This window comes from Syngnathus floridae, chromosome 5 (assembly GCF_059516105.1).
Source record: "Syngnathus floridae isolate MCC-2025c chromosome 5, RoL_Sflo_1.0, whole genome shotgun sequence".
Classification (NCBI taxonomy): domain Eukaryota; kingdom Metazoa; phylum Chordata; class Actinopteri; order Syngnathiformes; family Syngnathidae; genus Syngnathus; species Syngnathus floridae.
Genome location: NC_142417.1, coordinates 9,679,712 through 9,697,741, shown reverse-complemented (window position 1 = coordinate 9,697,741; position 18,030 = coordinate 9,679,712). Strand labels below are relative to the sequence as shown.

General features: G+C 41.6%; 2 protein-coding genes across 2 annotated transcripts; one reads left to right on the top strand and one right to left on the bottom strand.

Moving 5' to 3' along the window:
* The first annotated feature begins 513 nt into the window (after positions 1-513).
* Positions 514-13,891, top strand: rab11fip1a (RAB11 family interacting protein 1 (class I) a). The gene is made up of 6 exons (XM_088375909.1): positions 514-1,313; positions 6,435-6,859; positions 7,382-8,258; positions 10,042-12,258; positions 12,526-12,625; positions 12,753-13,891. The coding sequence occupies exons 1-6, from the start codon at positions 964-966 to the stop codon at positions 12,951-12,953; spliced, it is 4,170 nt and encodes a 1,389-aa protein (XP_088232035.1). The 5' UTR covers positions 514-963; the 3' UTR covers positions 12,954-13,891.
* prlhr2a (prolactin releasing hormone receptor 2a) lies at positions 13,892-17,369 on the bottom strand. Its single transcript, XM_088375911.1, has 2 exons — positions 16,887-17,369; positions 13,892-15,717 (listed from the first exon to the last, which is right to left on the bottom strand). Exons 1-2 carry the CDS (start codon positions 17,324-17,326, stop codon positions 15,081-15,083), a joined length of 1,077 nt encoding a protein of 358 aa, XP_088232037.1. The 5' UTR covers positions 17,327-17,369; the 3' UTR covers positions 13,892-15,080.
* Positions 17,370-18,030: the final 661 nt, after the last annotated feature.

Here is an 18,030-nt window from a genome sequence, read left to right as displayed (position 1 = left end):
CACCCGAAGATATTTATTTATTTATTTATTTATTTATTTATTTATTTATTTATTTATTTATTTAGTTAGTTAGTTAGTTAGTTAGTTAGTTAGTTAGTTAGTTAGTTAGTTAGTTAGTTAGTTAGTTATACCTCCGCAGCGGTGACACACTAAACAATACATTTTTAGTCAACAATTTTCTGTTACCCAAAGTGTTAACAAACGTTATGAAACGGTCTAGAATACAAATCAAACCAAAGTACTGATGTATTCGAAGTATGTCTTACTTCAATATTTTATTTAAAATAATAACTAATCAATGACTTTGGCACATGCTATATTTTCCAAATTATTAACCACAAACACCAGGTAACGTCATGTACTCTTATTCATTTCTATTGTGAAGTATTTCTTTAGTTAGGAACTTTATGAGTCACTGGACTTTTTTTGTTGACATCAGTGACACGTTCTTTTTTTCTTTTTTCTACTAGGCTGAATGTATGCAAAGTGTCCCGAGCAGTGGCTTATCTCTTTGGTTAACAGTTAACTGAATTGTCACGCCCCTCGTCTTCTCGGTCCAATCACCGAAGGACATCAAATAATGACAGCCACATCTAACCAATCAATTGTCCGCATGTAGAGCCTCAATAGGAATCAGGAAAATCCAGGAAGTAAGGTTTTTAACTTTCTGCAACGCAATATTCAAGAGAGTTGTATGTGTTATCAAATGAACGCCATTTCAAATATTTAATCATACAGTTTGTTTTTGTTTGACTCCATCGTCTGGTACCATACCAGAGTCTTAAATGTAGTGTTACGAGGAAGAGGGGGACGAGCGAACCTGAGCTTCCTTAACCGAAGCCCAACTCGGTAACTCTAAACCGCCAATAATAGGACGTTGAAGGTTAACAGCAGCACCACCGCGAGTCTCGCTTACTAAACCCAATCGGAAAGCTTTGGGGCACGGATCTTTTGACTGCGGCGATGTCTCTGGTTGATCAAAGCCAGCAGGCGTTCCCCACCAGTGTGCAGGTAACGGTGCACCAGGCTCGGCACCTTCGCCCCAAGGGGAAGAATGGCACCAACGACGCCTATGCCATCATCCAAGTGGCCAAAGACAAATTTTCCACCGCGGTTGTGGAGAAGACTATGGCCCCGATGTGGAAAGAGGAGGCTTCATTCAACCTGCCGCTCTTCCACCCGGGCAACGTCGATCGCTGCACTCTGTACATCATCGTCATGCACCGTGTCCAGGCCGGGCTCGACAAGTTCCTGGGCCAAGCCGTGGTCAACTTAGTGGAGCTGCACGAAAACAAGGCTCGCCAAAAGCCAGCGTAAGCGCTCTTCATTTTTATCAACACACTTCATGGTGATGAGGATTGAAGTTACATAAAGATGTATGCAAAACTCAAGTGTAAAAAAGGATTTAAAGTTAATCAGTCTATAAGGAGAAAAACAAATGCATTAAATAAATCTTACATTTATGGCTACTATTCCTAACTTGCCATTGTCCTCCCCCATTTCAAAATATTATCTTCATTGAAGACTCCAAATGGTCCATTAGTGTGTTTAATTGTCTACAAGTGTATGGCCCACATGGTTGGCTGTTGACCAGTCCAAAGCCAGCTAGGTTGCAGCCCACTTGTAACCCAAATGACCTATAGAAAACAGATGTACATTATGTTAATTTTTTTTGTAACTTGGTCAGGTTTACAGCCACTAATGAGACTTTTTATTGCGTGAATGCTTTTTGATAACAACACATGTGAAACACGTCCAAAAGCTTCTTATTCATTGTTGTCATAACGTCCCCACTTGCTCTTATTTCTGACCTTTCTCATCATTTTGATGTAGCTGAATGTGTGGGAGGTCGAGGTGATGTTTTGCAGACCCACCCTGAAATCAATGTCTCACGGTGCTGCTGGCAGTTCTGCACATTCCTCTGAGCCATTACGTCTATGCTGTGTGTGCTCACACCCTGATGTCTTGGATGACTTTGGATGACAATGGTGCTTAAATGAAGCTTGGGTGTAACGCACAGGCACGCACACATTCATGCACACACACGTTAGCCACTCCCAGCGATATTGTCTTCATTTTGGAATGACCATTGTGTAAACCATTTGGTTTGCTATCTTGATTACTGTATTCATATCTTCGTCTTTTGGTTTCATAAGACCTTTTTACTATTATGTTCATAGTTGTATTGTTCCTCTCTTCTTGAATGCTCCACTTTGGTTTGAGGAACAACCAGCTCGAGGCTAACTGGAGTCGATTGCTCCACACCTTACGTGCTAATGTGAAGAATGATTATTCAAGATGAAAGCGCTCTTATAATCAATTTTGTTTTCATAAGATTACATAAAAATGCATATCAAGACCTCATCCTATTTAACAAACTGAGCAATTATTCTGTTTTGCATGAATGCAAGCACTCCAAATGTTTTATTTTTTAATGATTGTCAGTAGAGCAATCGGGAAGATGATCCTCATATAATCAAGGGAGGAGGCTCAGATCAGGTTAACTAAAACTGGATGTAAGATTTCATGTTTTTCTTGTGCAATATTGCTTTTATACACTTGAGTGTTGTTATTGTTTTGAGTCTTGTGTGCACTTATGGGAGTGCAAATTGGTAATGCGGGTTGTTTTGTAGATGTAAATGCCGTCCGTCCAGGCTGTGGTGGGCGGTGAGTTTCGAGCTTTGCCACTTAATCCACATCTTAATGGTGCTATTCCATTGCATAATATTGTGCAACATTTACTAAATATAGCGATACGTGGTTTAGCAGAGTGAGAGAGGCATTTCACAAGTTTGGGGATTAATACCATTATTACTAAAGATGTTAAAGATACTGTTTAGCATCTCACAATCAATATTTATCAGATTACATGACAAAAGCATAAAAACTGGATTACTCACCAAATATTAGTGTTAGGCATTGTTTGAATTTGCACAATTCAGATCCTGGTTCTTCGATGCGATTTTTAGTTCTAGTGGGCAAAAACTAGGCACTTTTCCAATCAAATCATTAATTCTAGTCTTACTTCAATTTATTCAGCTTTCGAAATAAAGGTCCCAAATTAGTCGCTACTCATAGGCACGACATTGCCTGTATGTTTCAAAACAAACATTAACGTGCAACAAAAATACAAATACATGTTGTATTTGTGGCGTTTCATGTTCTTGGAGAGAAGGCGCTGTAAAAATAAAAGCTCATTATTTGGCACCAAAATTAAATAATCTAAGAGGTTACCAGATGGAACCTGATTTGCAGGATCAGTGAGCGAGCGCATACTTGAGGAGTATGGCTGGTTAAGTACTGCGTGTTGATGTAACAATTCATTGTCTCTTTAAACCAACCGAAGACACATCATGGTGACATTTTGACGCCTGAAAGTAACAGCAGACAGTTTCCTGATAAGCTTGACAGAATTTGCCCGCATATACAGTACAGTTGAGGAGCTAAATTTTTGGCCAGTTTTTTTTTTTTTCTACAAGTTATGACTTGCATTAGCCATAATGATTTGTTTATAGTAGTAACACTGCTGTTTACCTTGACTTGCCTCATTTTGGCCGACAGAGTACTGACTTTTGAGACCTTTGCAATAGGTTTAAAAATTACTTACTCATTAGTTATTTTTCCAAAATCAATTTAGCTTTGCTAAGGGACTGTGTTTTCTATTTATTGAATTGATTTAATTATGTAAAAGAAAAGGCTAAATTTGAATAAAAAGAAGCAAAAAAAAAAGAGTAAATATAATCATGTTTCACATTTCAATAAGCAATTCTGAATGCTTCCATTATAAAATTGTTTGCAGTGACCATGATATGATTTTCAGGCCATATCGCTAAGACCTCACTCACTGCTTGCAGCTGATAAATCTCTGACAAAAATTTAGGCAAGAATCACTCAATAGCAAGTGCTGGCTAAAAGATCTGTTCTCAACATGTACATTCAAATAGACCAGGCAGATTATATTGGCAGGTACAAGATAAAACACAAAGATGGGAACACTGAATATTTATCAAACACTACAATATAGCTCCCTTTCCCCATTAAGACTTCATTGCCTACGTTTAAATTGACAAAATGTCTTTAACCCAACCAGAGTTCGGATTGAAATTATGTTCGGATGCACTTTTTTATGGATACTACAAGTATTAATCCGATTAGGACATGACTTTTCATGGATCACACTTTTGATCAGAAGGAACTATTTTGATGTGCAGATTCCCTAAGAATGAAAACGCATGAGGCTTGAATGTCACATATTTACAAAAGTCATTTTGTACTTGACAAAAGGAAAAGTGAGTAAAGAACATGTTCAACATGCAGGGACGAATGTTCTCAAGGCTATGTTGATAAGTTTGTTTTAGTAGCTGTTTTATTATTCATGTTTACAATCTCAATCAAAATAGTCGAGAATTTTTTTTTTTTTTGCCCATAATACTTTGTGGCAGTCAAACATGTCTTTAAAGGCACATTTTGTTTTCTATATTCTATATCAAGTGTGATGAGTGCATACAAACCGTTTATAGTTCTGTGCCACGTCAAGCAGCCTTGTTTAACTTGGCCTGGTCCACTGTGGAAGATGAAACACGGCTCAAATTAGTGTGACCTTCATGACATTACTCAGAGGAATGTTGATTCATTCCCAAGCTTGTCTTTTGACTGTTTTCTTTACAAGAGCTCCACTAGAGGTCTGCCAGACTGTAAATTGACGAATGCAGCAGTAAACTCCCCGTGAACTACAGATAACGCCACATAAACTTCCAATGATCATGTTAAAGGGTAACAAAATGACTAGAGTGAGAACACACAATCTAGTTTAAGTGAAAGAAAATGTTTTTGCTTTTCATCAGTCAAGCATTAACCATTATCCATAATGTCTTGACGTTGCTAAACACATTTGTAGAAATACAAGAACACTCCTTCCTCTTCCTTCAGACAATAAGTGCTAATCCTTAACAACAGAAAGAACACTGGTAGGGAATACACCCATAAATGTTTGTCTTTGAAATTGCAGCCACAGTAATATACACACCTTAACCACTGTCGCAAAGAATCGGATGAGTATTTGTGTTGGTTTTGCTTCTCGTATCAGATCACGATGTCTGAATTGAATATATCAATTACAGCTGAAAAGTCAAAATTAATCTGTTCACAGATGGGTAAAAAATTAAAAATTATGACTGGATATTTGGTCTGATGTCAATAATGGCATCCATTTTAAATCAACCCCAACCCCATTCAGGCTAATTGCTTTCATTGATTGTTTTGTTTTTGACATAATTGAGTCAACATCACACTACACTAATAATAATAATATTAACAATACTTCTAATACTACTACTAATAATACTAATAGTGGCACACTGGTTAGCATGTTACCTCACAGATCAGAGGTGCGGGGTTCAATTATTGCTCTTGGCTTCCTGTGAGGGGAGTTTGCATGTTCTCCCCGTGCTTGCTAGGGTTTATTCTGGGTACTGCAGTGTTCTCTTGGATTCCAAAAACATGCGTGGTCTGTTCATTGGGCACTGTCAATTGTCCGTAGGTGTGATTGTGAGTTTGAATAATTGTTTGTCTTCACGTGTGCCCTGCAATAGCCCAGCAACCGGTTTAGCGTGTACCCTACCTACTGCCCAAAGTCAGCTGGGATAGGCTCCACACACCCTTGACCCTCGTGGGGACAAGTGGTTCAGTTAATGGATGGATGATAATAATAATGCCGCTCATATTTCAAACTCATTGAAAATGAGACACTCCCATGAATTGTTTTGTGTTCTTACTAGTACATTATTTTGCAACTGTTGCTTCTGAGTATAAGTCATATGTCAACAAACTATGAAGGAAATAATACACTGAGTTGATCTGGAATAGCAGTTGCATTTTAGGGAGAAAAGTTAACAAAAACCAAGAACAGTAACATTGACTCTCATTCAAAATCTCTGTTCCCCAATAATAGGTGCGTTTGGAAAATACATTCCAAGCACGCACTACCTTACTCCAACTCAAAAGACAATTCTTCTTTTAACCTTTGGCCGCAATGCCTCACGATTCTAGTTAAGCCATTTTAGACTAAAGAGAAAAACATCTGCCTTAGAAGCTAAATTTAAGAATCCAACCAGAACTCGATCGCTGCTGTCAACGCAATTAGGGTGCCAGTCCAAGTTCTAATTCTATCAATATACAGGTTGCACCCGAATATACAGTAAGTCGCAGAACCAGGCAGACTAACCGGCTACAACTTGTGTTGTTTGAGATCCAGTGCAAGGGCTTTGAAAATCTGTCTTGACACATTGACAGTATTTTTTTTTTACATACTGTGCCTAACTCACCCACCCATCTAATGACTTCCTTTTTTGTGCGTTACATAATGACAAGGTTGTAAAATTGTAGTTTGAGATATATTTTGAAGTTCTCATTCACCTTCTCTCTGTCATCTTCAGTTGGTTTCCACTGGTGGACAAGAGTGGAAAATCGGACAAGCTGCGAGGCGACGTACTGCTTGGCATCACGTTCATGAGGAACAACATGTCAGCTAGCATGGTGGACCTTTCTGTGAAGGACAAGCCACGTTCCCGCATGTCCAAGTTGAAAGACAAAGTCCGCTTGAAGAAAAAAGACAGCTTCTCTGACTCCGGCTCGGCTATGAGCCAAGTCCTGACAGACAGCGAGGGAGACCGCGATTCACTCGCCTCCAATCAGACTGCAGGGGAGAAAAAAAAGTCCAAGTTTAAAAACATCTTTGCACCAAAATCCAACTTGCAGCGCAACACCTCACAGTCCATGTCGACCCTCGGCAGTCTTCCTGGGAGGAGCTCATCCCTTAGCGGCAGCCGCTCATCTGGCATCAATGTCGAAACCCCTGAAGGTAGGTGAAGGTGAACGAATGTGTCGAATTTGTTCGCTTCTTAACTGTTTGCGATGCTGCACGAGTTGACTCTACTTTTTGCCTTACAGTGGAAGAGCATTTATTTTTTCTGCCTGTCACTATAAATTGCTTGTATGAATAGATGAAAAAAAAAATTCTAATTAGGTGAGATTTGCTCAATTCCTGTAGTAGTTGCGATTAGAAATGACTGTTCTAACTTATAACAACAATAGAGTTGGAGGTACTTTTTTCCATGAGTCATTGCCAAGTAAAGACAATGATTATTTTTAAGAGGGCAGCAAAGTTGAGTCTGTGGAGCATAATACTGACCAAACAGTGACTATTGGTGACTATCGTATCAGCACACTTAGATATTCAGGCTTTACAGTTAGTAGAAATAGTACTGAGTAGTATGTGGTTACGCTGATTTTTAAACTGTGAGTAGGTAGGGGCAACTTGTGCAATTCAAATAATGTGCTTCATCTAAGCAATCACCTCACATTGTTTTCTCTTCTTCCATAGTCAAGAAGAAATTCAAATTGCTTGGACACAAGCGGAGTGGAAGCTCTGACAGCAAGGGGTCTCTAGGTCCATTGTCCTTCCTGAGCCGCTCCAAGCACAGCCATAGTGATATAAACAACCCTGGCATTAACAGCACCCAGGTGTATGCAGAAGAGCCAGAGGCCAGGAGTGGCTCGACTGTCAGTCTTAGCAGCTCCGGCCAAGGTTCGATGGAAAATGTACATCAACATAACGCCAGTGTCATGCCAGACAGGCACGTGCCTTTGTTTAGGTCCGAGAGTCGCGATAGGCTTATGATGGAAGAACGGCAGCGTCAAGCGGAAGAGGAAAGAAGCCAGATTGATGCCATGCGATTGCAGGAGGAAGAGGAGAGACAAAGGAGATGGCTGGAGGAAGAAAATCAGAGAAAGGTAGACGAATATGAGAGAAACAGGCGCTTTCTTGAGGAGGAAGAGCGGAGGGAAAAACAAAGGGAGGAAGAAGAAGAACGCAGAAGGCTGCAAGAAAGAGAGAATGAGGAGCGCCTCAGAATAGAGGAGCTAAAAATAAAAGAAGAGCAGAAAAGTCACGAGGAGGCTTCCATGAGCGAAAGGCTCTCATCCCTGTTTGGACTCGCAAGAAAGAAGGACGACAAAAAGGAGGAGACACCACAGCACTCTGATGACGAAGTGACCGCACAAGCGCTTGACTATGACACAAGAGATCAGCAAGTCTTCGAGGCCACAAACTCATTTGAGAATATTTCACTCAACTCTACAACTCAATTTAACAGCAATGAAAGTCCATCTGATGAGAAGAAATCCAGCCTTAACCCACAAAGCTCGTCTGCCATGCTCTTCCTAAATCGTACCGCGAGAGTGTCCACAGTTAAACCAAGGTAGGCCTTCTCTTTGGTTTTCATGGTCAAAAGGGTTTTTCTGTTTGAAAATCAAGTTGCAAAAGAGTCTCAAGAGCACGGGACCCCGATGTGAAAGACCATCGTGAAAGGCAGAAATCATGTTTTACGTAAAAATAAAATTGAAGAAAATCTGAAAATTAGACAATAATAACAGTAAACAAATGAGAAAACAGGTGACGCTAAATTCCCAGGAGCCCTTCGCATTAATCAGTACCCAAAAAGTTGCTGTCGTTTTCCCAAAGGGGACCCCTGCTCAAGACTCTCGGGAAGTTTGATTTTGATGTTGCTTGTGGGCACGTTCTTTTTCTTTTGAATTAATTTGCTGTTATGTGTCTTTTAACTCCAGGCTAAAATTTCCCAAAAATGACTTATCTATCAAAATCTGTCTATCTATTAAAATGCTGACTGAGTCTGGCTAGAAAGGCCACTTTAACCTGAGTGCAACGTGCTGAGAATTTTGAAAATTGGATGATGGGTTCTAGCAAAATGAAGTATTTTTGTGTTAGACAAAGATTGCCTTTCTGGGGAGTGTTTTTGTTTGAGAACACCCTTAGAAAATACGGGCAAAAAACACCTTCACATTAGAGGAACAATTATAACTCCTTGATCCTTTCATTTTCTGCACTACCCTTCTTGGCCAATTGGCTGACGAGTTTCAGTTAAAAATAGCCACCAATAAGCTTGTGCAAGCGGAAATTCCAACGAGTTCTGCAACTCAATAAAAATTAAACAGTGTTAGTGAGATGAGTGGTGTACTTCAATCTTTTTTTTATTTTTGCATGAATTTAGTTGTTATGGAGGATTTTAGAGGCATTGAAGTGCTTATTCCATGTTCCCCCCCCCAAAAGATGGCAGCCACCTGTCAAGTTGCTAATAAAAATGTCAAACATTTTTCCCATATTCTTTTCACCAGCAAAAGAGACATCTTTATATATTTAAACGAATTGTATATTTGACATATTTGACTCTCAGACTGGACACTCTTGGACGACTATTAGTATTCTAGCCAGCAGTTGATAGACCTGTTTAGCCAGACTGAGCTGCTGTGTGATGAGGAAAAGGGCGTGTTAGTTTTTGTGAAGATGTTGTGGAACAGGTTGCAGAAATAGCTTGTCGAAGTTGCTACAGTCTGACTTGTAATGTCAACGTTTTCACTGTGTGGTTTTCTTTTTCTCCTTTCTTACGTTTTTTCCTTCCATTTGGATCTTGGTGGCAAGTTTTGTTGGCTTTGGGTCATCATGGTGAGCAAGCTGCACATTTTTTTGTCAATGAATTGTGGTTTTGTATTAGATGTTAGATTGTGGTGCGAAGGGTGATTTTGATTCAATGATTCTGTTGAAATTAAATAAGTTTGGACAATGCTTTACAATTCAATTTAAAAGTATTTAAGAATGCTGAAAGGCAGTAAAGACGCCTTACACCAAACTATTACATTACTTAAAATAGAAGCCTCTAGCTGGTATTGTTTCTGTTTCTGTTGCTTCTCTGTAGAAGTTAACTGATGTCTTTATGAAACAATTGAAAGGGCTTTTAATGATTACAGTTCATAAGTATGCTCAGTGGTTTAAGGAAAGGTATTAACTGTGGTTTTGTAAAACAATGACAGGAGTCGCACAACGTTTGGCAATGTATTTTTGTCAAAAATGTCGCAATCTGGTAGCTACGAGCTAATTTGGTGATGGGCTTGTACACTGGTGGACCTAAATTTGGGTCATTTGATGGTTTCACTTATTTGTAGGCCTTTTTTCCTACTTCTTGGCAGATTGAGCCATTCTCTGGAATCTGAATCTTCTGAACACCTGCCATTGGAATATTCTGAGTCTCAAACCCCCAGTGTTCCTGCAGACCAGCAGTGGACTTCCCCAGGCGCCTCTGAATCACCCCTCTCTAGTGTACCATATGAGTTCCCCGAGACTTTCTCCAACCTTCATTCATCCTTGGCTCCCCTGAGATTCAGGGAAAGTCCGTCTGGTTCCCTGCGTAAAAATCCGCTGGGTTCAACTTCCTCGTACAGAAGTCTGACTGGTTCCTTGTATAGAGATCCACCTGGTTCCTCGTCTCAAAGTCCGTCTGGTTACCCCAGTAGAAGCCCGCCAGGTTCCCCCAGTACAAGGCCGCTTGATTATCCCAGTAGAAATCTGCCTGGTTCCACCAGCAGAAGCCCGCCGGTTTCCCCCAGTAAGCCACTCGGATATCCCAGTAGGAGCCCGCCTGGTTCCCCCAGTAAAAGCCCGCCTGGTTCCCCCAGTAGAAGCCCGCTTGGTTCCCCCAGTAGAAGCCTGCTTGGTTCCCCCAGTAGAAGCCCGCCTGGTTCCCCCAGTAGAAGCCCGCCTGGTTCCCCCAGTAGAAGGCCGTTTGGATACCTAAGTAGAAGCCCGTCTGGTTCACCCAGTAGAGGGCCACTTGGTTACTCCAGTAGAAGCCCGCTCGGTTCCCCCAGTAAAAGCCCGCTCAGTTCCCCCAGTAGAAGCCCGCTCGGTTCCCCCAGTAGAAGCCCGCCTGGTTCCCCCGGTAGAAGGCCACTTGGTTATTCCATTAGAAGTCCACCCGGTTCCCCCAGCAGAAGCCCGCCTGGTTCCCCCAGTAGAAGGCCACTTGGTTTCCCCAGTAGAAGCCCGCCAGGTTCCCCGAGTAGAAGCCCGCCAGGTTCCCCGAATAGAAGCCCGCCTGGTTCCCCCAGTAGAAGGCCACTAGGTTATCCCAGTAGAAGCCCGCCAGGTTCCCCAAGCAGAAGCCCACCTGGTTCCCCTTTGGAAAGTTCAGCTGGTTCCCTTTCTTACAGTGTAGACGACGTGCCATCATCACCCACAATGGCTGATAAGACAGGAAGGGCCCTCTTGCCACCCTTGTATCCAATATTTGAAGCCCAGACTGGTGGAACTCAAGAGGTGCAGATCTCCAGTCACACAAATGGATCTCAGCAAGAAAAAACACTGTCCCTCCCACTTCCTGATTATGAAACATTGTATCCTCAGAGGAGGCATGGAGTGAAGGGGCACACTCGATGGGATCATATCATTGCTGAGGTCAATCAAAGACGTATAGACAGTGCACCAGAACTGATAGGTCCAGAAATGAGTGTGGATGGCCCCGAAGACCCAGAGAAGGCTGGATCTTCATTTTCAGAGGACAGTACTTCTCTTGGGCATTTACAAACACATCACCAGGAACGAAAACATCGGTCATCAAAAAAAGTAGCTGCACCTCCTCCACCCAAGCAAGCTGTTGACCAAACAAAACCCCCAGAGACCTCTGACATACAAGTTCCCACTGCTAGACCAAGGCAAAAGCCCGCCATGAAAGAGCCAGCAGAACAACATTATTCTGTAGATATTACTGATATGCAAATGAGCAGCCACAACCTAAAAACACCAGAAAAACCACCCAGAACATTGGACAGCCTTCATACCAGCGTAGCACAGAGGGAACAAAACCCTGAAAACTTTGGAATGACAGCAGAAGATCTTGATCAAATTTTCAGTGAGGGGAAAACAGGGGACCCCTTCGCAAGTTTGAATGGCTATGAGAAAAACAACTGGGAAGATGCGGACAGTCAAAGCAGCCTTGGTTTCCAAAGACAAAATTCATCGAGACGAATATCATCGCCTCCTTCAAGAAGTAACTCTCTGAAGGCTTCTAAATTTCAGCAAGAACCTTCGGACGAAGAAGAAACTAACAAAATTCAACTTTCAACAAGAGACGTTGTCATTGAATCCATCACACAAAGGCATCCAGCTGATGGGAAGGCACAAGTGCATTTTCTCAATGGAGAGGATCCAGTTGGCAGTGATCCTTTTGCAGTATCGTCGTCGTTCCCTTTTTCAGAGCCGCTACCTGTTGTCATGGAGGAACCGTCCTCACAAGCTCAAGTGTTGTCTGTGAGAAAAAAGCCAAAGAAAGCATTGATGCCACCCTCTGAATCTCTGATTGTCAGTCCTCAGATTAGCAATGGAGATGACCTTGCCTCCACGCTATCCAGGTGAGATTGAAAAGAATGATGACTTTGCATTTGTGGACAGTTGCTATCTGGATAAAGAACTCTCTGGTCTTTGGTTTTACCTTGGTTGGGATGGTTGGTTTTCTTGGTGAATTAAGGCTTGGATTAATTTGAACATTAGACCCTTGAACAAAGACTCAACTAACCCACATTTCAACTCATGACTTGACGAGACCAGTTTGCTACAAACATCTTTGTCGAATTGCTTCATGCAGGATAATATAAGAAAGAATATGCATTTCCTTACAGGCCTCATCCAGTGAAGCCTATGCACTCTCTTGAGAGTCCGAATCCCACCAGCACTTACTCACTGAAGGACATGCATGCTCAAAGTGGCACCCCTAAAAAGGTAGGGATATACAAAACGCATCACAGTCACTATATGATTTCCCCCAGACTTTTGAATCTAGTCACCTTTTGATTCATTGTCAAATTTTCCCCAAAGGACAACTTCTCACCATATTGTACTTAAACAGGTGGCGAGCATGCTTGACAGCGGACCATTCACTCAGCTGACCCATGAAGAGTTGATCACCCTGGTGGTGAGGCAACAAGCCGATCTGTCCAAGAAAGATTCCAAAATCAGCGAGCTGGAAGAGTACATAGACAACCTGCTGGTGCGTGTCATTGAGGAGAAGCCGACCATCTTGCATGCCGTGAAGACCAACCCAGCATGAGGTAACCACAAAGGAAAGAAGAGACCGGTGTGCATAATAGCCCTGTAAAGCTTTTGTTTGTGCGTGCGTGTCTCACTGTGTACTAAGACGCATCCTTTTGGATGTCTTAAGGCATATGCACTTTGTGGAGCAATATTTAGGTTTCTTTCAGAATGCCAGAAATAGCGTCTGGTTGATAAACAAGCAGGTAAAACGTATTTAAGTCAATGAATTCATTTGTTTGAACCTCAACGGTACTTGGTTTGAAATGTCTTGATTTATTTCCATTACTTAATGTGGTATGTGCTTAATTTAATATCATAGATTTTTTTTCCACTGTACACAAAATGTTTATATGACAATCATTCCACGTGTGTAGCCTCACAATGTACATACATTTTATGCATAGATCACCCCCAAACAATTATTTATAAATTAGTACCTCATCAACAAATTTTCCCTCTACCGAGGTATTTTTTTTCCCCTTCTTATCAGCTGCTTTGCCTTCTGTACAGATGGATGCCTTTCATTAACTTGAGAAAACCAGCACAAATCAAGCAGATAATGTTGCCTTATATGCAATTGCCTGTGTCCTATGAGATGATAGATAGTGCAACAATGCAGTCTTGTTTGAGAACTCGCCAAAATAACACAATGTCAGACTCACAAGGACGTGTTCTTCCAGTTAGTCTGTGATAAGTACCTTATTTGTGAGTGCCTTTGCAGAAATTCTAGCAATATTTCCAACATGAATGTAGAGATTTTTGCAAAGCCTTTTGTGACTTATAGTTAAGGAATTCATTATTGGCTACCTCTCTTCTTCTTGTGGGCTGAGCACTGAAAATGTCCCCAAAATGCCTCATGGATTGTACTTCCATTAACGCGCCTGCCGACATATATAACAAAGAGGTAATGAACGGTGGTTCCATTTTAAATAAAGACACTCAATTTCGTCCAAATGCAAACTGGTTTTATTTGAATGAAATATGCTTTCATCGAACCATTTGTCTTTTACACACGTATACAGATTTTGTTTTCCTGACGGAGTAGATTCCTCATAAGGCTTTCTAAATGTTCCTTTCACAAACATTCAGTTGCAGTTGTCAGTCCTGTCTTGTCTAGTTTCCACTGTAAACATTATTTCATTTATCTTTTAGTTGCAACAGCAATACAAGGTCGTGTTGTAGTATTGAACATCTAATGAAATTATTGATGTATGTAATCATGAGAAACACAAATTATATCAGTGTTACTTGCTTGGTATTCATAACGGACTCATTGCATAGTGCCCAATTGAATTCAAATTTATATATATATATATATATATATATATATATATATATATATATATATATTTGGGGGTGGGATAACAAACAGGATAAATTTGCTTGATATTGAAATCACAATTATTTAAAAGTTAAATAAAACTCCAAATCTCATCTTTACAAAATGAATTCGTAACAATGTCAAATTTTAATGCTGTAAAATAATAGCAATCTAAGCAACATAAAAAAAATAAGTACGAGCTCTTCCTGATCTGCGAGCCTTAGCCTCTCGGGGGCAGTGTGGTGCCGTGTAGTCATGGAGGATAGTTTATTAAAGGGACAGTGTGTATTTTTTATTTTTTTTTTAACCATCTGGTGGTGAAATAATAGAATGCTACAAATGCATTTAGAAGCATGCGCTCAACGGTTCCTCAGAGAAACCAGACTTAACCACCAAGTCAACCCAAAAATGTTTATACAATATGTTTAATTTGTCCCCATTAATCTAAAAACAGCATTCTGATTTATATTGCATATGTGGAATATGATTTAAGCAGCTAAATTTACCTGTTTTTATCCATCTCAGGCCGCCCCCTGTATGAATAAAAACAGGTGGATTTTGCCTCTTTAATTCATAGTCCAGAAATTATCAGAACACTGTGTTTCGACTACTTGGGTTGTACAAAACCTATTATTAAAAGAACATTTTGGGGATGAATTTGGCTTTAACACGCTAGCAGTTTTTGAAAAGTTAATGAATGTTGCAACTAAATTACTCAGTTATCAACATAGCTTTTGTACATGAGCAGCTTCTAGACTGGAAAAGTTCAACCCATTTCCTTCTCACAGTGATCCCTTACTTCAATAATTTCAGAAGCCTTTTTCACAGCACAACACTGGCGGTGGCGCCGTTGTTGGCAGCGATGCCGATACGTCTGTGGCACACCATCATTTTGCGCAGCTCGGCACGAAAGCGGCCATGGAGCCAAGCGTAGAGGAATGGGTTACAGCAAGATGAGCTCATGGCGCACAGGTGACAGAGCAACTGAATGAGCAGGAAGTAGCGCTTATCAATCAGATCAATGTCAATGTCACGCAACACGTTAAAGACGCTGATGGGCATCCAGCAGATGCCAAACGCGGCCACCACCAGGCTGACCAGGCGGAAGGTTTTGCGCTTGCGCAGGCGCTGAGCCTCAGCCTGGCTCCGAGTGTGATAGCCCGGAACGACACAGTTCCTCAGTTTGACGCTGATGCACAGGTAAGAGATGCTGAGGGCAGACAGAGGCAGCACGTAGGTGATGAAGAGAGTGCCGTACGCGTAGGCCAGACGCGCGCCCTCCTGACCCATCCAGAATTCCTCACAGATGGTGAAGCCTTCGGTTTGGAACTCCACATGGTAGGTGTGAGCCACAGCAGGAGCCACCAGAGCACAGGACAGCAGCCAGATAGCACACAGCAAGTAGGTGCATGCCAAGATTGAGATGCGCTTCTTGAGTGGATGCACTGTAGCGTAGTATCTGTCGAGGTGAGAAAAAGCCTTAGTTGACTCAACAGAATACAAAAGAATAGAACGGAATACAGGGTGAAGAGCCCACCCTCGTGTTTGCCACTTGAATTTTTGCAGGTTTTCTACCTGAAATTATTCACTCATGGATTTAATTCACAACTGCTGTGCTGCAGCACATTAGAAATGATCAGTTGTACTGTGTAATTTTACTTAATAGTCTAAAAGGTATTTATTTACTCCAAATAATGCCTCAGGGCCCGACTTTGATTTTCACCCACCTCAGGCAGGTCAATTTCATCAGTGGTGTGACGCTTCATTGATTCCTTCATCTTCTGAACCGCTTTATCCTTACGTGGGCGTGCTGGAGCCTATTCCAGCCGTCTTAGGGCGGCAGGCGGGGTACTACACCCTGAACTGACTGCCGGCATGATGTATTCTTTGAGCGTCAGATTACATCCTTGCCGTAAGGAAGGGCTTGAACACATCTCACAGTCTAGATGTGTACTTTGCCACATTCACAGTTGTCTAATATAAATTATGCAGTACTGGTCTCCCTCCACCTATCAAGGGATGCAATACTGTTGAAGTAAATAATTGTTTAAATAAAGCTGTTTTATATTCTTGGAAAACATTGAGAACTCAAATGAAAGTGGATTATACACTGCATCATTTTGCTGTGCTTTACAATCCATACAACAATATTACATAATATTAATTATGACTAAAAGCCCTGTCTTTTCTTATGAACTCGGCAACACAGCTGTATTTTCATTATGATCATTGTAGCTTGTTTTTTTTCTGAATTTGTACTCAGTGTAAGAGGATTGAGAGCCACTGCATTAGAGCACTCAGAGGAGCTAAGAACAAAGGTAAAGTGACATTGCCCCATGTTTTTGTCAGTGAGGGGTCATTTTTTTCACCACATCCAAAAACATTAAACTGTTTATTTGGTTGCAGCCCTAAACTATTTTTCACCGCTAGAATGTGCCACAGCAATTTTGAGCATTTCTCCTTCCCTGCATTTTGTGTGAAATTCTGCACTGGTGTAGCCTTTTATTTACTTATCTAGTAAAATTAGATGATTGACTATTTCCAACCGGAGAGGCTCTCATTTCCCCTGCATCTGATGATTGATGTGCGCATGTCAATGGGACCCACCAGATTTACTGTATGACTCACCTATCCACCCCGATGGCAGTGAGTGTGAAAACTGACACGTACACCGTCACCGGCTGGATGAGATAGACCAGGTAGCACATGAAGCGGCCAAAAACCCACCCGTGTGGGTTGAGGGCATAGGCCAGCGTGAAAGGGATGCAAGTGGCGCACATGAGCATGTCAGAGAAGGCCAAGTTCCCGATGAAGAAGTTGGTGATGTTGTGCATCTTGCGAGTGCAGCAGATGACGTAGAGTAGTAGGTAGTTCCCGACGATGCCCACCAGGGCCACCAGAGTGTAGCAGGGAATGATGAGCAGCTTGAAGGACTGCAGCAGCTCCACACCCTCAAATTGAGTTTTGCGCTCCGAAGAAACGTTCTGGAGCGACAACTCAAAGATCCCACCTGTGTCATTCAAGCGATGGGTCACGGGCAATGGGGATGTGAGTTCTGGGTCCGCCATCCCAATAGGCAGATGTCACCCTGGGGGTTAGCCTGTGATTACTGCACGTTGAACTACAAATGTACAAGCAAACGTAATTCTCAATTGCTCAGTCCAGGTTATCTGCGGAGATGTCACTGAGTTGACAGACATGAAATGATCCTCAAGGGCGATATGATGGTGAATGCATGGTGGCAATATCTAGTTTGTGTGCAAATAGATTGAGTAGTAGAAGGTTCTGATTGGACCTCATTAAGTGCTCTGACAACTAAGATAGCATGTAGCAACATTGATTAATCATTGCCTGAGTAATTGTCACAAATGACTACAGAACAATGTTGGATGACAGATGAGAAGCTGTTGAATGAGGAATTAAGCTACAATCATGGTTCAGTGCATGGAAACGCTTGAATGTCATGAACTGAATCGCTTGCTGGTACCACTGAGCACTTACTAAGGCGCCGTGGGATTTACCACAACAGCGCCGGTACAGTCCAGGCACGTTTGCTGTGGCCCCACTACAGCAACAGCACAGGGCTAAAAATAAGGCTTTGACTGCAGATTAATTGCAACAATTACAATGGCGGATTGTAGTGTTTGTATGCTTATACATATCTACTTTTCAGAACAAAATAAAAGAGCATGGCACTGCACTGGCGCTCGGGAATGCTGTTAGCCTCGTCAAGAATATGTAACCCCAGTTAAGCCCCTCCAGGATTTTAGTT